The sequence below is a fragment of the Hyalella azteca genome, unplaced genomic scaffold (genome assembly GCF_000764305.2).
Source record: "Hyalella azteca isolate HAZT.00-mixed unplaced genomic scaffold, Hazt_2.0.2 contig5797, whole genome shotgun sequence".
Lineage (NCBI taxonomy): Eukaryota > Metazoa > Arthropoda > Malacostraca > Amphipoda > Hyalellidae > Hyalella > Hyalella azteca.
Window position 1 is genome coordinate 78355 of NW_025935977.1, and position 27511 is coordinate 105865.

At 37.0% G+C, this 27511-nt stretch overlaps 1 protein-coding gene across 1 annotated transcript; it reads right to left on the minus strand.

Moving 5' to 3' along the window:
• Positions 1–1591: 1591 nt before the first annotated feature.
• On the minus strand, positions 1592–26030 carry LOC108682508 (sodium-dependent phosphate transport protein 2B). Its single transcript, XM_047880641.1, has 12 exons — positions 25900–26030; positions 12387–12573; positions 11427–11567; positions 10033–10161; positions 9064–9149; positions 8376–8491; positions 7202–7307; positions 6241–6399; positions 5460–5547; positions 3880–4004; positions 3478–3667; positions 1592–3281 (listed from the first exon to the last, which is right to left on the minus strand). Exons 1-12 carry the CDS (start codon positions 25942–25944, stop codon positions 2857–2859), a joined length of 1797 nt encoding a protein of 598 aa, XP_047736597.1. The 5' UTR covers positions 25945–26030; the 3' UTR covers positions 1592–2856.
• Between the last annotated feature and the right edge of the window lie 1481 nt (positions 26031–27511).

Consider the following 27511-nt stretch of genomic DNA (forward strand, 5'->3'; position numbering starts at 1 on the left):
TACCCATCGCTTCAGAGTGTTTCCCGACATTGAACTTGAACCGCTGCACTGACACCAAGTCATAGACAGCAGCAGCGGGAAACATTTTCCCGCTGTTATTCTTTCTAATGCATTTGTCGTCCGTGGCTAGACTCTCTATCGCATCTATATATAAAAAACCTTTCCTACTTCTAAAAATTTATATATATTATTCTAAATCCATATTTCAACACGTTGTTACATGCACTCGGATATTAGTTATATATAATAAAAAGTGAAACCACTAAATTGTTTACTAGTAGTCGTGTGTAAAACTTTGTCTTCTCTACTCACATTACATTTCGTCATGAATTTGCGAAAATAATGATTTCAGTCTCCAACAAGTTGACATAAAATCTTACTTTCATAGTTGTCTGGCGAGAAATTGATAAAAATTAATTTAAATTTATTGAGGAAATAAGTCTCCAATGGCTAATTGATGACCTAATTGCAACTCCGAGGTTTTCCCGGAAGCTTCAAACAGTTGATGTCGAGTTCCAGCAACAGAAAAAGGAAAATTTGGAGTAGTGCGTGACAGCGTGTTTGAAGCCTGCAATGCCCTAACTTACAATTAATTCCTACCCGTAAACAGATATGCTGCTAGAAAGCTCAGTTGGTTAAACACTAGGAAATATTAAATACAACATGAACCAATAATCATGCCCGTACCTCAACACTTCTGACTCTTGGCTTTAGATTGATCCAGAGGCGAGTTGACTGATTTATTGACTAGATTGTCTAGTGAAGTGTGGCGCTGAGTATTTCAGTCCCGTGCGGTACTGCTGGTAAAGTTTACAGTTAATCTAGGTTGGAATGTGGATTGTCTGCTCCGAGGCTGAGTATAGTTAGCCTACAGCATGTTTGAGCACGGCGTTGTCTATATAACGGTTTGTTTAAAAGTTAAAATTTTGAGGCACGCGTCTGCGCTCTGCTATCATGCACCGTGAGTAACAATGTAAGCGTCACAAACCAAACGGACGGTTTCGATTGGCCCGAGTTTTCCAAATTAAAAATTTTCGTACGACCATCAAAAAAAGTCTTAATGGCCAGTGACCAGAAAGTCAGCGAATATAAGATAGACGAAGAACGGAAAAAAGATCAATTGCCACCAACGCAAACGAAGACACTCGGGCAGAGGTTGCCTGTTATATCCGTGTTAACTGTCTTGCATTAATTAAGTCACAAAATGAACATCAGTTAACAGTAAAATCTTTCGAAAGCCTAGCAAGAATCAATATATATCACTAACAAGGATCGGCACAGCATCAAATGTCAAGAGCACAAGAGAAGAGCGGCGTAATTAAACGGGACACAGAACGGAGAGGAAATAGGTAAAACAGACGAGATTAGATTCACAGACCGTTGCATTGGTCACAGATCGCGTTGGTCACACGTTCGAGACAGAAAATTGATTACTGGTATCCAGAAGGCTATCTACTAAGACCTTTGAATAGAATAGAAGTATGGACACAGAAGAAATAAGCCCATGGCCTGAAGAGGAAGAAGCTTCTGAAGAGAAAGAAGAGCCTTTTTAGCATCAGGTTTTGAAAAAAAGATAGAACTTCAGTTCATCTTTATTATTTTATCCATTTAAGAAGGCACATATTAACACTTAGGTTTAGTAGCAAAATACAAATCTTTAAAATCTAGTTGACTTTTTCAGTCTCATAATGGAAGATAACAGCAACGAGAATGAAGATAATGAACAGCCTAGAATAAATTTCTTGTCATAGTCGTCTCGATTGGCATTACTTCCGAGGTAGTGAAGACTGTTCAATGATTACTGCACGCATGATGCTTGCACGTCCTCTGACGTTATATTTGCGCACAATTCTAAGCAGGAAAACAAAAAAAATGAATAATTCTACCAAATAAACATAACAGATCAACATTTCCAGAAGTGACGGGATTTTTATTTGTACATTCATCAAAATATATAAAAAAATAGGGGAAGTAACTCTGACATGAGTAGCTCTGGTGGTAGGAGTCGAATAACATTATCGATATGGTCACAGAGCATATTCGATATAATTATTGTAATTGTCGAGGCGTGATCAATTCTTCATCAACTAACTAAGGCATCAATAAACAAGCAGAAACGTTGAGAACACTGATCTTTCAGTGTGACACAAAACTATGTAAAAATCAGGGTAGGACAAAGTAGTAAGACATAAGTAAGGATATAAGGTGAGGCAGACAACATCCTACATAAGAAAGTTAGTCTTGCATTCCTTCTTCAGTCAAGCCAAGTAATTTTTTACATCGTTTATGTCAAAACCCTGTAAATAAAGAACAAGGTAGCCTGCGACTTCAAATAGTCTGTACCAGAAATAACCTGCATCTGCAAGGATGTAACGACCGTATTTATTCTTTGAGATGGGAAGGCACACGTTTATCAACTTTTGAGCGTAATACTGTGAATAAGAGAAGACATCATATTATATACCTTTTTACTATCTTTTCTGCAGTACAGAACCCGATGCTGGCTGTTCAATGGTCGTTAGAAGTCGCTACTGCCCATAATTATGACGGACATTTCTAGTGAGGATTTTTTTGCTTCGTTTTCGAATAAAACTAGCTACTTTCTAGCACCAAACAAATATACAAATAATCAGCCTAATAAAATATTTTATTTGCGTACAAGAGACCTAAAATAACGCTGTATAAAAATAATGCAGTTATACAGCAAAATGGAAGGATTTGCAAGGCTTTGCCATAGCAACAACCAAACCAGATTAAGCTTCAAAAATTGATCATATTAAAATAATGGTACTGAATTCCTTAACGTTCATGGGAGAGTTAAAATTAAACAAATACTTTCTTTGGTCCTATGACCTATCACAGTCTTTCTACGTCAATCCCTGGGTTGACGATCCCGTCATATTGAGGAGTCATTGGTTTCTCGGGAGCATTACCGTTAGGTTTATCACTCGTCCCAATAGGACCAACGGGAAAGAAGGCTCGAGGCTCAACGAGCACTTCTCCATTCTCATTTTTGTAAGAGGTTATGTCAGAGGAGGGATTAACCACGACCACATTCGGCGGAGGAACTTGGTCATTGTGACAGGACGCGCAACACGGCAGCCTGCTCATGACTTTGTCGTAAGGTTCTAGAGATCGCAGAGGCGCAGGGAGGAAGACCCAACTACGGAGTTTGTTAGGCAAGAATTTCGGTGCTTTGGTCTGAAGGATGTTGATCAGAATGATGGTGGCGATGAGCACCAAGATGGGAATACCTACACAGTAGAGAACGATGTTGCCACCTGGGATCAAGAAACGGGGGTAACGATTAGTAAAAGCTGCAGTTGATGAGGAATTGCGCACAATTTACTAGAGCTAAATTTACTCAACAAATTAAAAATACTAACTACATAATTGCACAAGAATATATGAGAATATATTTAGAATAAAATATATAATATGAGATCAGTTGACAAGTGTGTTACTCAATTCCCTCACCAAGCGAGAGCACGAATACGAATCCAGGCATGAGGAAGAAGGTGAAGATGAGGTAGAGGACCGCGAACCATCGATACTTGGCCGTGATGTTGCCCAGGCCTTTAGCAAGGACAATAGGGAGGCGCGTGAAGGGAATTGGGTAGAACATGATAATCCCGAAGATGTTGAAGAAAAGGTGCACCAGAGCGATCTGACGGAAGAGATAACGTAACAAATGTAGAATATAGAATGAACTCAAAACTATTAGAGAAAAAAATTTTCATACATAATCATATTGAATCAAGTTGTTCAGACTTGCGAATTCTATTGGGACTATTATTGTAAAAATTTGTTCATTAGTGATAAGTATATTCAAGTTAAGTAAAGTCAAGCCTTGAAGGCCATAAAGTATTTTCAACGGACCTGAATAGAATTCTTGATGCCTGCCCCAGTGCCAGCGACGGCGGCAAGTAAAGCTGTGGTGGTGGTGCCGATGTTGGAGCCCAGCGTCAGAGGATAGGATCTGTCAACCGTGATCAAGCCGAGTCCTGTTACAACACATAATAATTATTAAAAAACTGTTCAAACACGCAATTAAAACACTGTTCAAACACGCAATTAAAGCACTGTTCCATCACGCAAATAATCACTGTTCAAACACGTAATTAAAGCACTGTTCAAACACGCAATTAAAACACTGTTCAAACACGCAATTAATCACTGTTCAAGCACTGTCTCTTATACACATCTAGATGTGTATAAGAGACAGGATATATTAATAGGACNGACTGGGTTCTAAATTATTGTACAGCTAGAGGCCTGGATTCTAGATTATTGCACAGCTAGAGGCCTGGGCGGCGATCCATTGTGGCCTGGGACTGCTATGTTCCAAATAAGTACCAAGTTCTAGCTTGTTGCACAGTTGGAGGCCTGGGTTCTAGATTATTGCACAGCTAGAGGCCTGGGTTCTAGATTATCGCACAGCGAGAGACCTGGGTTCAACATTATTGCACAGATAGAGGACTAGGTTCTAGATTGTTGCACAGCTAGAGGCCCGCGGGTTCTAGATTATTGCACAGCTAGATGCCTAGGTTCAAGATTATTACACAGCTAGATGCCTGGGTTCAAGATTATTGCACAGCCAGATGCCTGGGTTTCTAGATTATTGCACAGTTGAGGCCTGGGTTCTAGATTATTGCACAGCTAGAGGCCTGGGTTTTAGATTATTGCACAGATAGAGAGGCCTGGGTTCAAGATTATTGCACAGTTAGATGACAGGGTTCTATATTACTGCACAGATAGAGGCCTACGATTTATAACAATCTCTAGGAATGTGACCTGTTATGAATATGACACAGATAGGGGCAGAGGTTTTAGATTGGCCTCCATGAATTTGACTTACGGTGGATATTACACACTGCACAGCTAGTGGCCTGGCTGTAAAACAAATATCTAAGAACGTAACTTTTGGAGGAGATTTCACAGCCAGAGGCCTGCCCAGGGGCCATACTTTCAAAACTCGCTAAGTGAACGTAATTACTTACGCTCAATTATCTCGTCTATGATTGGTGGATTTTGCTCCAAAAGCCGCCAATGATTGGCTGATGAACTTACGATCTCTTAACTTTTTTGAAAGTATAGGCACTGGGTTTCAGATTAATCTCTAAGAATGCGACTTACGAAGATAATACAGCTAGAGACCATGCTACTAAACCTCTAGAAATTAGACCTTCGTTGCAGATAACACAGATAGAGGCCATGATTCAAGAATAACCTTTAGGATTGTGACATGCGTTAAAGATAGTATATTTATAGGCTATATAAATGAACCTCTAATAACCAGGCACAACGATGAAAATAGTATTAACGCCCTTTAAAATGGTGCAAACGACTTGTGATCGATCGATCTAAGGTGAAGGTAATAACGATCCAAGACAATAAATCGAGATTTGTCTTACACGCGGTTATAATAATCAAAGAGGAAAATATTTAATAAACTTCACCTTTCATGATGGAACTCAGGATCTTGACGATCAAGACTAGAGCCACACAGAGAACGAGCAGAGATGCCATCAGAAGAATGATGCCAACCTGAAATTTACGATAATATCATCATTATCTCATATCTTTTATATCATCATTATCTCATATCATTTATATCATCATTATCTCATATCATTTGTATCATCATTATCTCATCATATCATAATATCATCATCATTTCATCGTGACAAGTTGATCGAAATAACTCATAGTCTCATTCATACGTGCCTCCATGGAGGACGCTAAAATGTTGGTCACACGACTCACACCTAATTCATACAATAAAATATTTATAAGCAGATTTTTTTTAAATAGCTATTGCCAGTCTCAAATTTATTTGTTACTGAGAATGAATGCAAAACATCGGATAACGAACAAACGAAACCATAACGTGTGCAATCTGAAAAAAATTCTACAGCGACAGGTACTATTAAAAATATAGTACCATCAACACGTACGGTATATATTTAAAATAGGTAAAATTTACAACGATACAGAGCCATTTACTATATAATAAACATTCATTGATACACAATAAAAGGCCATGAAAATCTTTAAATAGACATCCGAATGTAGGACAAGAAAGTCACATTCACAAAGATTTATATTAGCAAATCAACGATCTCAAATGGCCATGAGCATTTCAAGCAACACATCATACAAAGAATTTATAATCAAGAGCACACATCATACAATGAATTTAATGAGTAAGTTCATGTCACATTTTTTTTAAGTACAGACCACAGTATCGCTCATGGTGGTGCCCTCAAACACGTAGCCACAAGAGCCGGGGATGCTTCTCTTGTTAACGTCCTTCAGGCAGCCATGTTTGAGCAGCGAGGAGACGTTGTCGTACGAGGGGTTGTTGTTCGACCATCCTTCAAGTACTTTCCTTTCCAACTGCACAGCGTGTAATTTAAAGCAATATTAGGCATTTAAAACAAATTCAATTTCCTTATAATTCACTCTTGAAGCAAATGTGTAACAGTTATTGAATGTTCTTGCACCTCGTAGTAAGCTACACCTAATACTTATGACCGTGACTTGAATTATGTAGGAAGAATGAATACAATTAGCACGACTAATAAATGTAGTGCATTGTTCCTACATAGTTCAAGCTATTGTCATGTGTGTAAGGAGTCGCTCACTGCAATGTGCAAGAACCCTCAATAATTGTAACATGGCTACTTCAAGACCACCACTCTCAAGTTCTCAATTCAAAAACCCGAATTTAACTAAAAACTCGAATAATCTAGTTAGTTTACTGCACATGGTCATTGACTACTAACTCCATCGTCTGAATTTTATGAGTAAACCTGAAACATAAGATTTGTACCAGGATGAGCATAGTCATTGATTACCAACTTCATCGTCTACATGTGTCAAGAAAAGGCTAGACGAAGCTATGCAGGAGCATATGTTCAGTCTTAAATGCCTAGCACCTTACGGACCAGGCAATAAGTCCAGCAGCCATCTCAATCAATCGTCAGGTATGGAAAGATCGGGTTCCAAAGGCCGGATCTCTTGTGGAATCAAGCCACGAAAAGTACATGAATCGGTAGCAGGCCATAGGCTTATTTCTTCAGTGCCGGCACTTCCATTCTATTCTATGTGAAGAATAAAACCTTAAAGCATGAATTCTGTACCTGAATTTCCATTCTATTATATGTGAAGAATAAAACCTTAAGCATGAATTCTGTACCTGAATAATTGTCTTGGTGAAGGGGTCGGTGATGACGTTGAGGAGCTTCACGTCACCTCCAGCTATCTTGGACCAGTCATTCGTCACGAGGCCAGTACAAAGACATAAAATATCATTCCATTCGACGAAGTGAAAAATAATTTTGTTCCTGTAATGATTTCCTTTGGTTCTCCAAGTCAGCTATAACAAATCTATTAGTAACAGATCATGCTCTGCCATTTAGTACATTATTACACTAGCAGCAATCCATATGTACATATAAGATATGGATCAGAGGAAAACGTCCGACCAGAATGTGAGCTCAGAGTCAACAACCCTAATGCAAGTAAGCTCGGGTTCGCAATACAGTTGCTACCGTAATGCCGGGATATACATGAATGCTTTCAGTAGGGTCTACACGTCGGCTATAAGAAATCTTTAGGTACTAACAGATCATGCACTGCCATAAAGTACTTTATTACAGTAGAAGCAATCCATATGTACACGTAAGATATAGATCAGAAGGAGACGTCCGACGAGAATATGAGCTCAGAGTCTACAATCCTAATGCATATAATACCTATAGTTCCTAGAAAGCTCCGATCCGCAATACAGTTGCTACCGTAATGCCGGGATACCCGCTATTTTGTCATAACAAATTCCTTACAGTTTATCAAAATTGTTCTTTAAAAATATTTTATGATACGTATTCATTAAAAAATTGAAATGCCAATGTCAGAGTTGAAAAGCATTCTTATTTAGCCTGTAACATTACGAATAAAAGATGAAATATGTGTTCTGAAACCAATAATAAGATACAACCATCATACCCGGCAACAATACGTAAACAATCCTTTTGCAGAGGCAATTTTTTCAAGCAAATGCTGCGAAGCAAACACTAAGCCTAAACAGCATCGTAATTTACCAGAGATGATCTCGATAGTCCTTTTGCAGAGACAATTTTTTTCAAGCAAACGCTGCGAGGTAAACACTAAGCCAAAGCAGCATCGTAATTTACCAGAGATTATCTCGATAGTCCTTTTGCAGAGACAATTTTTTTTCAAGCAAACGCTACGAGGTAAACACTAAGCCTAAACAGCATCGTAATTTACCAGAGAGTATCTCGATAGTCCTTTTGCAGAGACAATTTTTTTCAAGCAAACGCTGCGAGGTAAACACTAAGCCTAAACAGCATCGTAATTTACCAGAGATGATCTCGACAGTGAGCAGCACGAGCACGGCCAGCCAGTTGAACATGTCGTGCACCGTGGCACCCGCGAACGCCCGACGGAACACGTCTCTGTCGCCCATCTGTGATCACCGCCACGGTGGAAATTAGTTTGAAAGGCGACATTCATACGCAAAATAATGATTTCTTAATCAAAAAATAATTCTGGTTGCACATTTCCTATCTATTTCCTATTTCTAAAATTAGTTTGAAAGGCGACATTCATACGCAAAATAATAATTTCTTAATCAAAAAATAATTCTGGTTGCACATTTCTTATCTATTTCCTATTTCTATTTGCTTGGTACCTATTTCATATTCCTACCATTTCCTATTCTAATAATTCTGGTTGCTGCATTTCCTACCTACAAAATAATTCTGGGTGCATACAAAATGGCATAGGTAAGTTAAGATAGAAATCAAGAGCGCGGTGGAATTCACGCACAAAATAATAAGATCATACCAACGAAATAATTCTAGTTAAAAACGAAATGGCATAAAAAGCACGTGACATGACACGAGTGAGCACAAGGTTATGGAGATTACTTTTAAATGAACGGCATGAGAGTGAAATTGAATTAAATTAATGTAATAAAAATATAATTTCAGTATATTAATTGTAAGAATAGATAGAATAATTGTAGCGATAGCAGACCTGGGTGAGGGAGACGATGGTGTTGGTGACGGAGGTACCCACGTTGGACCCCATGATCATGGGCACCGCGGCGGGGACCTTCAGGACTGACAAGAGGCAAATGTTTAATAATTAATTTGATTAAATGAGTTAATAACACTAATTAATCAAATTAATAAGTTAATTTAAATTATTTAAATACTACAATTAATTAAAAAATTATATTAATAAATTAAAGCACTAATTAATAGATATTAATAATACTATTAATAGTTAACTATACACGTTACTAGAAGAATTTCAATAAAATATACAAGGTACAATCGCCACACACGGGAAATGATTTCCACCACAAAATCTGTTAATATTTTCTGTTCACATTAGTGAAGGTTTGCGTGCTGACAGAAGGACGCTGTAACTACCCTGTTCGAGCACGTGTCCACAATATTTATCGTACGGAAAAGAGGGGAGGGACTAAAAACGACTTCCTTAAATCTTTTAGATATAATTTTAAAAACGAAAAATTTGAATTTTCTTCATGCTTCGAAAGGAAGTCCAATATAAATTTTATCTAGAACATATGGTTTAACGCCGGGAACAACGAAATAAATATGGCCAGAGAAGTTAATGGTTAGTAAATTATTTTTTATAGGTAGGTACTGATAATTTATGATTCATATTCGATGTAAAATTCTAGGGGTAGTAACATTCCAATGTAGTAGTATGAGGGTAACGATATTCTCAAACGATATTGTGTAGGTAATAATAGTTATTAATAACATCAAGATATAAAATAAATAATATCAAATATCATAATTAAATAATATCAAGATATTAAATATTTATATAATATCAAGATATTAAAAAATGTGTGGAATCGTATTTTACAGCCAAGGATTTCCCTACAAATATGATATACTTATAACTTATTTCTCACCAGTCCAAATATTTCAGGATTTCTATCCAAAAAGTACGGAATGCAGCACTCACTTCCGGAGTTGACCATGGAGACGATGATGGAGGTTGATGTGGACGATGACTGCACCAGCACCGTAACCATGATACCAATCATGAGACCAACAATGGGGTTATTGATGTACTTATTCTGTAGCACCGCACCTGAAACAAGATTATCCCATGTCACTCATGAATACTTAATGATCCAAGTAGCAGGATCTAATCATGTCACTCATGTCACTCATGAACAAAGCACCGCACCTGAAACAAGATTATCCCATGTCACTCATGAATAATTAACAAACTATTATATTGAACTCACCATGTTCACCATGTTTGAACACCCACCATACAAGTAGCAGTTTGGATGGAATTAATATTCATAGACGATGTGTATTGAATATACTCTTGCTGGCTCAGGTGACGATCGTGAATAATTAATAAACTATTACATTGAACTCACCATGTTTGAACAGTAGCAGTTTGGATGGAATTAGCCATACAAGTAGCAGTTTGGATGGAATTAATATTCATTGACGATGTGAATTGCATGAATATAATCTTGCGGGCTCAGGTGACGATCGTGAATAATTAATAAACTATTATATTGACCCACCCACCATTATATTGACCCACCCACCATGTTCACTCAGGTCAGAGAAACGAGGCAGACTTTGTGCAAATAATGCAGTACTTTTTCTCGTGCGAGGGCCATTTGACCAAATTTGGCCCGACAAAAGAACGTATCATTGCTACGTGCAAAAAAAAATGAGACGCTTTTTGGACAATCGAATCCATTAATTTTTTTAATGTGAGTTATGAACACAAGCTTCGGTTAACATGTGTTTCAATTTCTGATAATATGGTAAGCTTTCTGAATGCTTGGTGATAAACAGCAGCAGGTAAGCAAGCTGAAATTTGCACGAATTATTCATATTCGTGAATTTTATTTAGTACATGAAAAGATCCCCACAATTTTACCAGGCGACAGACGGTTCGCAAAAAAACGCTAAACCTACAGCTTGATGATGAAACCGATAACTTAAATGGAAGAAACTCTTGTCTCTCAACATGATTATCGATAAAAATATCCAATGATGGATAGACTTGGTGAAATTTCGCATTTGTATAAAAGGCGCGGTGAACATAAAACCTTACACGTGACTCAAAACCCGCGAAATTTCGACATTCACTGATCGTTCAGTTGTCAAAAAAAAATTTTACTGATAACAGATTCAACGATTGACGGAATTCGTTAATTTACGAAATACAAAAATGAATATTTAGAGTTTAGCATCATAAATTAAAGACATAACTTGAATGCATAAAGCAATTCAAAAAAACGTTTACTTAGAGACGATTTAACCATGTGAGAGATTGATTTTACTCAGTAAACGTAGAATTTTTCGTATAAATTGATAAATTACCCGTGGTTTTGCCAGCAAGGAGTCGAAACGAAGTGGACAAGAAGTTCAGCGAGCAGATGAAGAAGTAGAGCAGCCCGAACACCATCACCAACTTCATCATCACCACGCACACTGATAACATCTTACGGCCCACGGGTAAATCTGAAACAGATAAAGGTAATAATTCGGAAACTCTAATGATGATTATGTTTATGCCTCACCTCTCAATTGACTTGGTAAAATAATTTAATAACATGTATTCAATTTTATCTAAAAGGTTTAATAAGTTGTTAATAATAATGATTTATAACATAATTAGCAAAAAAAGTAATTTAAAAAGTACCTATTAATGAATATATTATATTAAATTGATATTTATTCGAATTTAAATAAATAAATTTAAAAATTAAAGTGGGAGGGCGGTGATCACAAATGAGAAAGACGTTTCATAAACGTACAGCCGCTCACTGTAGCGAATTGACTGTATAAATGTTTGTTTATAGATTATCCTGCCTACCATAGTTATACCAGAGCAAATAGATCAATTATACCAACTGTCGATTATACGGGGACCCAGAGGTTACAGTTCAGAGAACCAACATTAAAGCTTTGAGTAGTGGGTTCGATCCCAGCTACCTGTGACAATTTTGGTCAAAATCGGGAAGGTTGCCGGGCGGATAAACACAGCAAAATTGGAGCACTGAGTTGCATGTTCGAGACTCGCAAAAAGCTATGAAAAAATTGCGACGTTCAGAATCAGCGGCAGGTCAGCATCAAAATCGGGAAGGTTGCCGGGCGGATAAACACAACAAAATTGGAGCACTGAGTTTCATGTTCGAAACTCGCAACAAGCTATGAAAATCTTGCGATGTTCAGAATCAGCGGCAGTTTAGCAGACATCGCTATATATTTATATTATTTTATTTATTGTATATATATATAATATGATATATTATATTTATAATATTGTGCCCGACGTACGTTTCCATGCACTAGAGTCCTGTGTCTCCTGTAGAGGGGCGATGGCCCAGGGATCGTGGGGCTGCTCTTCCTGAGGGGACACGGTCAGCGTGGTGGGGTAGTTGCTGCTGGGGCGCGCGGACAGCTGCACCTCCCCAGAACCTCCGTAGAACCCCAAGTTCGATTCCCCAACCACAGCAAGTTGCCCCTGAAACAAAAGATTTTAATAATTGTTATTAATAATAATTTGTATTATTATTATTTCTACGCAAAGCCAGTAATTTAATAACTTCATTGGATTATGGAAATAAGGGAGAAAGAATGTTATTTTATAAGTAAGTTCTCGCAAATCATCCAAAAAGTTTAGATGATCTCACATAACATAAGCCGAGTAATAATTATATATAATTAATTCCAAGAAATTTATTTTTGTTCAGAAATCCTACTGTAATCTTTATAATATTACATATAAAAAAGCTTTTACTATAATGATCTTATACAAACTATTCCGTCAAGAAAAGTGACATAGTTACTGAAGTCGAAGACGCGAAAATAAATAAATTTAAAACACAAAATGCAATTGTTAGAGTTTACGATATTTTGAAAACTCTATAGGATATCAGCGTCCTATATTTATTCAGATTGCGATGTTGCGGCAATCTCGTAAAAATTAACAAAAAAACTGCACAAGTTGCTGACCCGTTTATACCTCCATCATTAATTCTGAGGACTACAACTATTCCATTGTTAGAGATTTGTGGCCAAAAAAAAACAAGATATTGGCATCAGATGGCAATGTAGTTATACATGTTTGTGATAAATTTCTGAGAACTTGATTCTTCTTGAATTTTGCTTACCATTTCGATAACTTTATCTTGTATGTAAAGGTTTAGCACTCACGCCTGACTTCATAAGATTATTTAAAAAAGGCCTCCCACACTCACCATTCCAACAAAAAGGAATTAATTTTATTAATTAAAAACAGGGAATGGTTTCATGTCAATGATCAGGGCCCCGACCTTAACGCTTCTGATGGTGGCCATAAGATAATTATTAAGGTTCATAAGATCATCATTGGTCACTTCATGCATCAGTTCTCATGAATTTGCGTATTATAATTATTGGGTATCCTAGTGTAGCTATTAGTGCTACCTTGGCCTTTAAGAACGACCTGAAGTTACTCTGCGGGTCACAGCTTCTGCACAATCTAAGTGAAGGTGGCCCGCATTTTCGATCTACTTTTTCGCCCTTTACCCATCTGTGCATGTCTATAAATAAATCCAGGTCGCGAGCCCGCAATCGAAAAAAATATGTTGCATATGCCACAAATATTTGTAAATATTTTTTTAAATATTTATTTTATTTCAAGAAGTTCTTGTAAACAAATATTTTTTAATATTTATTCTTTATGTCAAGAACTAAAAGTTTTTCAAAACGATTACGGTACTAACCAGGAATAAAATGAAATTGTATATGACTCATTTATGAACTAAAATAAACATGGCTTGCTTCATTTATTCGTTGAAAAGAGGAGGCTAACGTGAATCAATATTTCAACACAAAAAAATATTCACTGCGTATAAGAGAAACCAATACACGATACTTTTTCATTTAAATTCTAAATCATCTGTAATCTAAGTAATTTGTTCAATAACATTCAATAAAAAATATTGTTGAAAACAGAATGAATGTCACGCATGACGCATAGTACGTGGACTGATTGCAAACAAGCACCCAAACGTCAACATTCCCATTAGTATTAACCTTTAGAATACTGCAAGCTTTCACATGTAAGAAAGCAGAGTTTTACCAATTAAAAATTAATTATCTTCTCTTTATCCAACCGCAATTTACAAAATCATTTAAAACGCAATAATCATGGCATTGCAGACTCACAATCAGGCAGTCACGGGCCATCGTGCGATACGCCTGAGACTTAAAGCAATTGAGCTGCTACATCGCACGCACTTAACGCAAGTTAATAACATTGCCTAATTCATGCAAATTGCCGGAAGTTTCTGTCTTATTTGCATAGCGTAGAAACGCTTTACAGAAGCGATACCGAGGAACTTAAAATTATTAACGATCTTAATCCTCTTGCGACGGCAGCAGGTTTTTAGGAGCAGAGTTAACCTTTACCGAAGAAACCTTAACACGAGCAATCGACACACCCCTGGAATGTACTTCTTATTTGATAGCATTCTTTTCTTCCTTTAGTACTCTCACTAAAACTCGTGATGAGTATGTGTAAACGTCTCATCATCCACACAGTTAGGTCAACTAAGGCATGGATGTTGAATATTACATTCAAGTGGTCGAGCATCCATGAGTACTTGAATATAATTTGAATCATGAAGACATAATTTGAATCATGAAGACATCAACATGCAGGAGGTTGCCCAAACAGCACTTCATTTGGTATTCAACTAAGCTCTCTCTTTTGGACGCCTACATAGAAATTAGCCGAGCAAATAGTGGGTTTCAAGATTGTGTTTAAGCACCTAAGATATTTGAAAGGAAAATGACTTTAATGATTTCGTATTTAAAAAAAATGAAGCAGCTGAATTTCACCAGGCAACTCGTGTGCAGAAGGAAAAATCAAGGAACAAAATGAAAATTAAAATATAAAAATGAAGGAAATCTCGAACTAGATAATTGCTTCTCTTTAGGTTTGACAGTTTCTTACAATAAGTCTACAGTTTTATCCAATACATGGCTTTCCTGCAGAGAGAGAAGAATGCAACGTCAAGTCGGATGGTTTAAAAAACAAAGCTCAGTTACAGTACACACACCGTCAACACTCCGTGCCTTTCCAGTTAAAATATATGGTAATTGTAAACGAAATTCGTGGAATAATCATACAAAAATATAATAACATACCTTCAAGATTCATAGAAAACCAGTACCTCGGTGATGGAAAACTAATATTTGTGTGAATGCTTGACAAACAAGAAAGTTTAAAGTTCATCAACTTCAACACTTGGTCAACCGAAATGTTGACCTACGATGACCTACGATCAGGTCAAGCATTGCAACTGCAAGAGTCTCAATATATCTCGACGCGTTTAATGAAATGCAGAAATGCAAGCGGTGGGAGACATATATATTATATATAAATTTTGAATGTCAAGCGTCACACTAGCGAATACAACTATTTGTTCAGTGGCCAATTTATAAAAAAAATCACCGGGATATAAAATTGTTATTTATAAACCTAGAGCTCGAAATTAGTATTTCACAAGGATGTCGCAGACGTATAAATTGTTTCGTCTCAGATACTGAATAAAATAAGGAAATACTTCGATGCGAGTTCACAAACCTAACATACACGCAAATTAAATGGTCTTGCCGGTTAAAAAAAATTTTCTTTTTATATAACTGAAGCAAATTTGCTGCACCCATTCTACATGCAACTGACACTAAAGTAAACGCGACAATGGATGCAAACGATAATAACGCATTAACCACCTAACTATCTGCTATTCAGCGTTCTGATGCAGGGTCATTACTAGTCAAATTCTTAACATCTTGAAATTTATTTCCATCCTTAAAAGCATCCTCAACAACGTGAAGATTATTTCCATCTTTCGATGCATCACATTTCCCTAGCTCGGCAAAATTTCCGGCGTCTCCGAACATTTGGCATGAGGTTATTTCACGTTCACAGGCCACGTGTCCTCAATGAATCGGCCGATGGCAGTTTTGCGTGTTTAATTACACCCTTATGACCTTATGATGAGTTCGGGACTTCCTAGTCCCCGGTCACGCTGATGCGCCGCCTTCGTCGTCCTCCGGCCGTCTCCGAGTCGTCGTCGGATGTAACGTTGGACGTGTTCCGTCTATTTGCCCTCCTTTGGGCCAGAAGGTCACCCAGTCCATACCAAGAAGCGGTACAATAATCCCTTTTCTTCTTCAACGTACGTTAATGATGGTAACCTTCATCTAATTTTCTAATGCAATATCCACGACTAAATTGTCCATCAGACTACATTTTCGTCCATTAGGGCACTGGAAGAATTAATTTTTATTCCTGTGTAAGCTATCCAGCCAAGGCCAAGGTTCGATCATGGCCGGTGAATAATGAATGATTCACGGAAGTGCAGGCGACTGTCAACAAAGACACTAATGGAGCAAAAGTACCCTTTTAAAAACGGCCTTCGTGCCTCTTTCCCAACCCTCCCGCACGGTTATTTATTACTTTATTACTCATGGAAGCCTCTGGCATTATCATTGTACTAACCATCACTGGCAACTCCGGGTGTCATAAACAATACAATTGCAGAAAGGTAAACTATAATTAGACCTTATTGAGAACCAACGCATTAACTTACACGTCATGGCTCCAACTCCTCAAGATAAATTTTACGCTAATAACCTATGGTTTCTTTTGCAATTATACTGCCGGCAACTTAATTAAAGCCATCGTCTTGACGTTCAATCCCACGCCAGTGAACAACTCTATTATGGCGAAGTAAAGTACCTACGTAAGGAAATTATTACGTATAAGAAAGAATTGACTACAAACTTCCATTGACTGCACATCGATTGTACTCGATTGTAGTCATAGGCAACGGCATGAAAGTCCACGTGCTATCGAGCTGATGTCATTTGATTGCAGGCTACTGCTAGTTTAAAAGAATAATCAAATACAGGGTTACGCTACAAGATAATTGCCATTGTTCGGATTGAGAATCGATTTTATTAGCAATGTCTTTTCATGGGTGTCGTGAATTTAAGCCAAATGATTATTCTCAAGTGGCGCACAGTTCAGTAGTTAAGCAAACTTGATCAATGATGCATCGATCAGATAAATTCCGTTACCGAGGCATGTACCAGCTACCCACTTTGGACCACTGTTTTTTAACACAGTATAACGCACAGTAAACGCCATCATTAATAGTAAAAAATCTTTTACTGTTCCAGTTGAACGTTTACTATAAAGAATATTCACAGCCTAATTTTCATAGACTTGACAAATTATATTATGAAGAACAAGATACAACAAAAATACTAAAACCCGCAATATTCCTTGGTGGGATTAAAATTATTTCGTGTCTTCGCGTCCACACGAGAGAAATGTCAGTCTAGAAATTAAGTAAATAGGATAAATATTTCATATAATATCCTTTCCAAGCATACTGAGTAATATTTTGCTTAAGATAATGTAAGCGCGCAAAACAATCAAAATAAGCTAAAAATTTCTTATTTCAACATTTTCTCTTACAGAAACTCAGTAGAGTAAAAAAACCTGTACGGTGTAGCATAGGGGGGATCGAGGGGGGGCAGACTTCATTACTATCAGACAAAATGCCCATCATATCTGAACAACTTATTTTTCACCTAAAAAAACAAATCCCATACAACGAAACGATAGAAAATTACAAAAATTCTAAAAATAGTGTTCCCAAGAACTTAAGGAAAGACTATTTAGAATGAGACAAGCACTAAAATTAGTCACGACTCGGTCTGTGGCAAGCAGCTCCACGTTTTTATCGTGATCATAAAACTGAAGACGGACAATCTTCCAAGGACGTGAAAGGAACTTTATATTTCTTCAACAATAATCTTCTTTAATCTTCTTGATATTTTTTCAGCAGACTTGATATTTCCTTAGAACAAAGCCTCTATATACGTTTCTGTCTTTGTTTACTTCTTCCATACCTTAACCTCGTGTAAACGCGTCGAAAATACGTAAATGATTAAACAAATTATTAAAATGATGTATAATTATATGCCTGATTACATAACACAAAAACAATTATATGATAGGATTGTAACGCTGCTTGGTGACAATATTTTTATTTGATCATATAAATAGTAATTTATTTAATTTACGCACACGCATTGTTAATTAAACTTCCTCTAAAACAAATATTGTTCGTATTTGCGAAAAAAAATAATAAAACGTACAATAAATAAAATGACTCAGTACGAAACTAATTTTTCCTCCACACAATATAAGTATCTTATTCTAAAATAAACGATAGTTTGGCGATTCTTTGCTTTACGGTGAACAAATGTTCCATGGCAAAATGGCATCACGGCGTTCTATTTCGTTGTCTTCCGACAACATATAAGTGATATAACTCGTATCAAGACTTCTCCATACGAATAGCATTGCTCAACGGTTGACTTATCCGTAAACAAAGAGTCGACTCTATCTACTAAACTGCAGACATAAGATTGATGGCCTGTACGTACAAAAAACATTGACTATGGTTAATGTTACCATGGACAAAAGAGGTAACGCATAAAACCAGCAATTAATATCTCAGGGAAGAGACGATGTCCACTGATGTATCCTCGTGATCGAAGGACAAGTGTCGTGATGCCGCTAACCGCCCCAACACAAAGCCGAAGTTTTTTTTTAGATAAAACTGGAGGCTCGAAACGCCCGGCATGCGGAATTCGTGGGAAGACAACACTGAGTATTTGTAGAGAGATGGATGCTTAGCAACCTGCAGAGGCCGTACTATCAAAACTCGCTTCAGTACAAGAAGCAGTCACAGTACACGTAGACGCCGATTTCTTGTCTGTGATTGGCCTGCTTAGCTTGCATAGCATCAGTGATTGGTTGACGAAGTTACGAATAGTAGTTACTCAACTATTTTCGATAGTACGACCTCTGGCCGGGCTGCCGTTGTGATCAGGTCGAAATTTTCAATTTTATAGTCCATGGCATATTTAAACCACACATTCAACGGGTGTTGAAGGAAAACCTCGAAGATCACTCACATTAAAATAGAATAGAATAGAAGTGTCGGCGTTGAAGAAATAGGCCCATAGGAATTCACATTGTTTCATCATAAATCTTTAATGTATATGTCATGATAGTGCAAAACAAGTCCAAGCACAAACATTGCGCAAAAATGCATTTTCAAAGGTCGCACATATAAACGGTCATCAGAATTTTATACAGAACGAAAAGTATAGCGGTCCGTGACCTTTGAAGGCGAGTGCTACAAGTTGACCTCGGCACTGACAACCCTCATGACCGCGAGCGGAGGTCGGGGCACGCGACGGTAAACAATTGGCATAAGGATCGATTACTTGCAATACAGTACGATTTTAGAAGTGAGGAGTACTTTCAAAATAACATGTCTGTAAGTATACCGAAATACACATAAACACTTTCTGCACCCATGAAACATACACCAATTTAGTAGGTTTGCCAATGATAAATACCAGATCATTTGGTTTCAAGCTAAAGGTAACTGTTGAATTCTAAAGCACATATAATTCTAACTTAGCAATTTATCACTCTGTTTTCGTTATTATGATCGTTGTAAATTATCTGCTGTCCAAGTGCAGCGGTTGTGATAAAAGAAGTTTAACGAAACAAATTCATCAACATTCACTATGATAGTCGTGAATTATCTGCATTTAAAGAAAGTGCAGTGGATGTGAAGAAAAAAGTTTCGGCTATAATAAAGCAATCAGATCGAAAGTACGAAAGATTTACTTTCGCTGCTGAAGCTTAACTTGTAATCGATAAGAGTGTGTTGCACATGCCTTTATTTAATGAAGCTGATTGTAGTGACAGAGTGAAATCGCCCAGTGAGTAAAATTCTTACATTTTTATTCAACTACCGCATCATCTTCCACTTTCAAAATATCGGTAATGAAAAAGCGAAATTCCTATCAAGTTGAATAAGAAGACAATAATTTGCGGTCCAGATGGCGAAGCTGAAATCTAACAACTGCATAAACTTTCATACGCAGCATCTCGAGCTTATGACGATGAAAGTAAACTGCGCATTATTCCCCGCCGTAAACGCTACTGTCCAGCTAGGTTCAAAAATAGCCTTAATGGAAAGTTCCACGAGTTCATCCGTATGCATCTCTTTTTACATACTAGAATCTTTAAACAAGAAAAAATACAAAATGAACAAAAACTTGGGCCAATACGACAATAGATCCGAAAGTTACTAGTATAAACCTTAGGAAAAATTGGAACTATACCATTGATATTGCTGTTTTCATTATTAATAAACTGAGGGAATGAATCTGCAGGTCATATTGCGTTTGCAAAGTCAATGTGACCTTGAGTCGATGGATAACGAAATGTCAAGATGTTTTTGTTTTTTTGTTGGAGCTGCAGGGAATGAAAAGTTTAAATTAAAAAATGTCTGCTTCAAAATTTCGGAGGAAAATTTACATGAAAATGTCGAAAATGCATGAACCTAACTCGATATTGCCCTTTTCGGTTCAACAGAACATAAATTTGTTTCCAAGAAGTATACATTTGAGCCTCTGCAAGGCTTTGCTTAACGGTATTCAAGTAACTCCAGCAAATAATCTCAGGTCTGGAAATCTCCTCTCAGCTTGAAAGACTTAATGTTCTGCCTCGTTTATAATATCGACAAATAAGGGAAGAAACAGTCGCCAAATTTTTTTCGTCAGACATTTTAGCATCCTTTGATTTCAACACCACTATATACTTTCAATAACTGTCGTGTTAAATGACCAGCAAAAAAAGCTCGAGTACCGTAATCAGAATGAAACAGAGCAATGAACAATTTTAGTTTATTTGACATTGAAGAATCTTATTACCAGCGAAATGCATCAAAAATGTTTGACATCGTCAATCTGACGAAATTTCAATTTAATAAACGTAAGCGATCAAAATTGATAAGAAACTTCACTAACGTAGCAAGGAATACTAAAGTAATTATACACAACTGAACGTTGAATGCCTGTTAATCCCAAAATAATTGAATTCATAAACTCTTCCCTGCATTTACATAAAACCAACAGCAACAATTTAACAGTTCAAATAACAACAAAACGCTGTTACTCGCAACTAATTTGCAGATAAGGCAGCAACAAGATGCAGGGCAGTTCAACCATTACGCTGAAATCTATAATAGAAGCTATATACCAACACCTGTGCGTGGTGCTGCGACAAAGAGCATATGTCTCGGTCAAACCGCTGCTTTGTCGAGCCAATTTTGTTCTTTCTAGTAACATTTCAACGTCATTTAGGGATGTCAATAATCATGTATCATTTTCGAACTTACAAAGGACCCTTTATTGATGTCATACGTACACTTGTGAGCCACGTAAAAATGGGTAGATATGCTTTCACTCTATTTGCATATATTTAAATATCATGAAATCCATTTACTTCACAATTGTTGTTAAGAACATATGGCTCTGAAATGATATAAATAATAGATAAATTCGTTGTCTTATAGCATTTAAATGTGAACCTATTGCGAACTTATATATATGTCTGAGGAAGCTTATTGGTAAAAGACCTGGAACCTCTTAATTAACCGGCTCAAAAATGGTTCTTCATAATGTTATATAAAGTAAAGTATAACACAACCTCTAATTGGACAATATGCGTAACTCACATTCTAACTTACAATAGGGTACGTTTCAGACTTTAAGACCGTACATTTTTTATCTATATGACGTTGGTTTCTTAGCTCAAACGCGGTCAAAACCCAACATGCCAGACGACTTTGCAACCGAGCTCTGACGTCAGAGATCATTGCGATCGTCAGAGAAACCGGTGAGTTAATGAGAACGATTTTTTACAAGATGCCAGACCAACACCCTCTGGTGGATGACGCACAAGTTGGGGCAGCGTAAAGTTCAATTTAATTAAGATACGAGTGGAGGGGCTGATAGCGGCATCAGCGAAATAACATGCACAAAAAAATATATCAATTATATAAGTGATATAGTAATTTTATTGATAGACATAATATTCATTGATTTATTGATAAAACCATTCATATACAGTAATTGAATTATATCGAAGCGAAATAGGATTTAATGAGAAATTTCTAGAGAGACATAATATTTTTATTAATTAATTAAATGAATATATCAGAATTTTGATAAAAAATTAAATCGCGTCACCAGGATGAAAAGGACCATTACGGTGTACATGGTATCACAAATTTTATGCTAACCTTCGCTTACATTCAGAAAAAGGCGACATCATTGAGTAATTTGGAACGCGTTTATAATTATTTAATTAAACGTTCAGTTTCCAGTCCTGACAATATTTTTGAAAGATACAAGCCAGGTAAGAATTCGAAACCAGATCAGTCGCATATTTTATGATAATTACGACCGAAGTTTAGCGCTAGTTAAAGTTAAAGCTCAAAATTCAAGTACCTCTAGAAAATAAAAATGCGAGCGGTAATGCGATTTCTTCATTCAGAATGGAGAGGAAATTCTTAGATTCAATGTAGATTGGACTTGTTATAATACAATACATTCATGTATGAAATACTGAATCTATTATTTGGCTTCAATTATTATTGGTCCATTAGTGCCGTGCTCTCGCATCAGTGTTGGCCATGAATTTAACTTCTGTGTGGACATTTGGCAGAATTGCTGAATTAAGGTTTTGTTGGTCTGCTGTATTGAAATTTAATTGATTGATTTTGATAATATTTTGTTGTAGTAGATAATTGAGAAGTGTGGGATATTCATTCAATCTATTCAATGCGAATAATTCCGAAATAGTCGTTTTGATTTTAATAAATGATTGTCTGACTCAGCATGAGCACGATCGAAATATAATTATTTTCAGGAGAATACCGGTAATTGTTCCGCGAATTAATTACAAATATTGGCGACGGACGGCGATAAAATTCGAAATACTCGGTCCCAATTTCTCCCTTTGCAAATCTTTTACGGAGAAAATCTGATTTAGAATACCTGACAACCAACAGTAATTAGTACGAAACTTTATACAGTAAATTCCACAACAGCACCGAAATTAATGAGCAGCAATGTTGCAACAACACGCAATATATAGACCCAAAAAAGGTACCAGTAAAAAGATTGGCAATCTAAAACTCATATCATTGTATAATTCTTGAATCTGCAAACAATCTAACAATTCTGTCTTTATCCCAAGTTTTTTGGTCATTGTGATTTCTTCGTTGTGATTTCGATGCACATAATTGATTTGTTATAACCTAATTTACGGCCGTACCATGTATTAATGGATTTCGTTTCCATTAAAATCTTCATGGCTCACACCTTCAGCTGCAGAAACAAAAATATTTCAAGCACTCTACACTTGAAACGGCAAGCTAATTGCAAGCCATACTTGGATAACATACGAATTGTTTAGGTAATTATTATTATGTTTGAAAATCCCAAGTTAAGACGCTCCATCACAAGTGGGAAAACTTTGTCCCTGTTTGCATTCACGTAGGAATTAGTGAAGTAGTAACGATTTCTACAAGAAGCTGTCATTCAAATGTTGTCACTAAACGAAGTTTGACGAAAAAATTTCTACTCTCGACCAAAACTTCTTCCTTTATAATTTTAGTTTGTCTTTTATTGATCTTTGTTGACAGAAGAATAAGGCTAAGACTGTGGATCGTAGCCCCGTTGCCAGGAAGGCATGGTAACAGATGCGCGTGAATGTGGCGAAGCGCGTTGCGTGTACACTCTAATTTACGTACGTTAATCCATGTGTATGCAAGATAATGCATAACCATGCCTATTCATGGGGATTCTTGGACGCATAAGTAGAATACATGGATTGCATTCACTACGCTTAATTATTCTTTTGAAAGTAACAAGAAGTTGTCCAAGAAACATGAGCTCACAAGCAATGCTGAGCGGATAGAATAATTTATTCTAATTTTGCCTTTTATTTTACAGTACGTAACCTCATTTGCGTCTAAAAAGGTTAAATAATCTAAAGAAAAATAATCCCTTTCAAACTCGAAAGAAATTTCGCTGGCGGGTGTGAAAAAGCAATGTTAAAAATAATTGTCATGTCTTAAATTACCCTTAGCACATCGATAGATTTGAATTTTTGTAACGTTCAAATGAGAGGAACGATACAAGGGTGTCTCTCCAGCGATCAATATATAAAAGGCTATTAGAAAGGTTTAAGCGTGCAGTTACTGTATTTCGTTCCTGGAAGAGTATGGCGGCACAGTATTAATGATTCGTGACACAGTTGCATTTTCTACTGTAATGAAAAACTTGGTTAGGCTAAAAGAAGTGTTATTATGTTATTCTTGGTTAAAATTGCATGCAGTGGCGAGGACCGAGCCGAATTAGAAGGTCTGATTAGTCCAAAGTTAGGCGTATTTTATGTTGTAAAGATAAAACTTTACCCAAATAACGGTGTCTTTATTAATATTTACAAATTTACAAGCATTGATACTAATGCCTTCATACTTCACCAATACCGTCTATTTCAAGCACCAATGAACTTTGAGGCAACAATGAAAATGGACGTTGAATGAAACTGAAAGACGTTTATCAGGCATACGAGTTAATGAATGACGCTATAATCAATTCATACTTCATTTGTGGCCCAATCATGGCAGGATTCTACCATTTTGACGTCCTAATTCTATTCATAAAATTGTCCAGATTGGGGAACTTGTCGTGCATTACCAACTGGTTAATTGTTACCATACAATGTTAGTAACAATTAACCAGTTGGTTACCCACAATGTTGCTAACATTGTTACCGACAATGTTGGTACCAGTTAACCAGTTGGTTAGGTGATGCACGACAAGTTCCCCAGTCTGGACAATTTTATGAATAGAATTAGAACGTCAAGACTTAATTGTGGTCTAATTCATTTGTATGCTACCAGGGGTACGGCAACAAACAGAATGGTAAGAATTTGTATAGATAAATCAGTCTTACTACGTTTAACTGCACTACGTCCACATGAAGTTCACGATATTTAAACGAAAGTGCATTCGAATACTGGAGAAAAATGCGGCTTACTATCATGCAAAGCATTGTGGATATTTAGAGAAGCAATGCATGAACTGTTTTAGATGCACTTGGCATATGGGATCAAAAGACGTATAAAATCCCTGTTTAAATCTGACATATGTTCCTGTTTAAATCTGACAACAGCACGAGAAGTTTACAATCCATTCAAACGCTAGCACATTCGAACTGGAGACGAATGCCTCCTCATATCAGGTAAAGCAGCGTGGGCCGCGGATTTTCAGTGGGGTAATAGACTACTACACTTAGTACAGTTACACTCGGTACACTGGACACTTGGCGTATTGAATAGAATGACTTTGGAACAAAATTTTCTTTACTAATTCAATTGATATTATTAGACCGAGCAAATGACCATGCAAAATAAACATTAAATACCTGAACCCCACCTTGCAGAGTAAGGGACCAGTAGCCAAGGCAACCATGATAGAACAATTTCTGAGAAAATTTCACAGTAACCAGAAAGGTTAGGTAAATGCAAAATGTGATTCAACTGTTAAGCGGATTGGATGATGCTGTTAACGATGACAACAGGATCTAAATGATTAGCCTAATTAGGGACTTGATGGACTATACTCGTAGTCGTAGAACATGAGATGAATGATGCAGTTTTATCGATATTTGTGCAATTCATCAAGCAAGTCAAGAAGTCACGCCCTCGTCATGTAAGCTCGGAGCATGTCTCGTCGTTCCTAAATCGATAGTGGCCTTCCTGACCACAGTGACCAGTGACCACATAAAATTATATTCTTTATAAAAAGTTTTAACTTAAAAAATAGAAACACTCACATTTTGACCGTTGTTCGCAGGGTAGACAGCCGAATTTTTCCTCATCTTGTTCGTGTAGGTTCGACAGGACGATACCTAGAGGATGGCAAGCGTGTCTTACCTAATCAATCATCTTATCCGAAATAGAGAAGAAAACCTGAGGAATGAATGCATTATATCATTATCAATTATCATTATTTACGGTGGTCTTGTTGGGAGCCTTGACATGTTACTAATACATCGTACCTTAGTTATGTACATGTAAACCGAATGCAGATTAAGAACCAAGTTCCAAGCAAGGTAATCTAAGTTTTCAAAATGCAACAGTCGCACTCGCTCGTAAGTCAAATGATAATGGAAATGGTTGCTTGAAAATAAAAAGAGGCTTGCACCTAACTTATCTAGGTAGGCCTACCTAACAATTCGTAGCTATCTACCGCTTCGTAAAGCCGCTGGTACACCCAAAGTAATCATTGAAAATTTACGGTATACCTACCTAGGCCTCACAGTCAATTCGATTGGTGCAGATTTGATCACAAGTAGCCTAGCCCTATGATGCAACATCCACTAGAAATGTTAATCTTAAATCCAAATTCAGTCTTGAGATTACGCTACTTAGTGCCCGCAATCAATTCAAACTTAGATTATGCCACTACGGTGCTAGAAACCAACTTATTCTCTATTTAGCATCTAAGATTCACATTTTTGCCTTAAAAAAGCTTTCTCCGTGAAATACGCACAGCAGGGCTGCAATTATACCACAATTCAATGCCTATCTAGAATGATCGTTGAAGTCGATCTAAACTACCACTGCGCCAAGTCCGAATTTTCAAATATTTTATAAATCACGAGCAGTATCATCCATTCCAAGAGTCTTAATGCAAAGGCTGTCACAATCTGCAAAATTAGTTCGAGAGATGCCTTCAAGTTTCAATTTAGGAACTTTATATTACATCTACACCGGCCATCCACGCCGCCACGACACGCGGTGAACAGGCGTTTAGATGGACCGACGTCACCCCACACGACGACGCCTCGCTACCGACTAACCAACTTGCCGCCTGCTTCCAGACACTACAGCTGGAAGGTAAGTGCGCGGAATTTCGACCACTCGATGGTCACAAGTCAATGAGCCCGCGATCACGTGTTCAGTTTCGAACACGTGAGAGCTACGGGCTGCATCAAAACAAACTGGACGAGACCGCTAGTCAGACGAGAAGTAACATTAAAATTTGTCATTTAACATTGATTATAAAAATGTGTTCTCCCACTCCAAGCGAATTCGGCCTTGATATGCAGAAAAGGGACCTGAGGATGAGAGGCCTTTTAATTAAAAAACTTCTAGCGGAATTGAAAAGTGCAATGAAAAGTCGGATAATTGCACTTTAAGAGTCCAGGTAGATAAAGCGACTGCTAGAGAACAAAATAACAATAAATATCTGCAACATACTCTTAATTCATCTTAGAAGATACGAGTTACAGAGTACTTAGGAATCAATCATTTATATGAGAAATTTTAAAATAAGCAAACAAACGACGCTTAACACAGAGGCAGATAGCATGGGTTTGGTGTTTGTTGACGATACTCACTAGAATAACTATTTTGAAGAGTGTTTTTCCCACAGGAACTCCA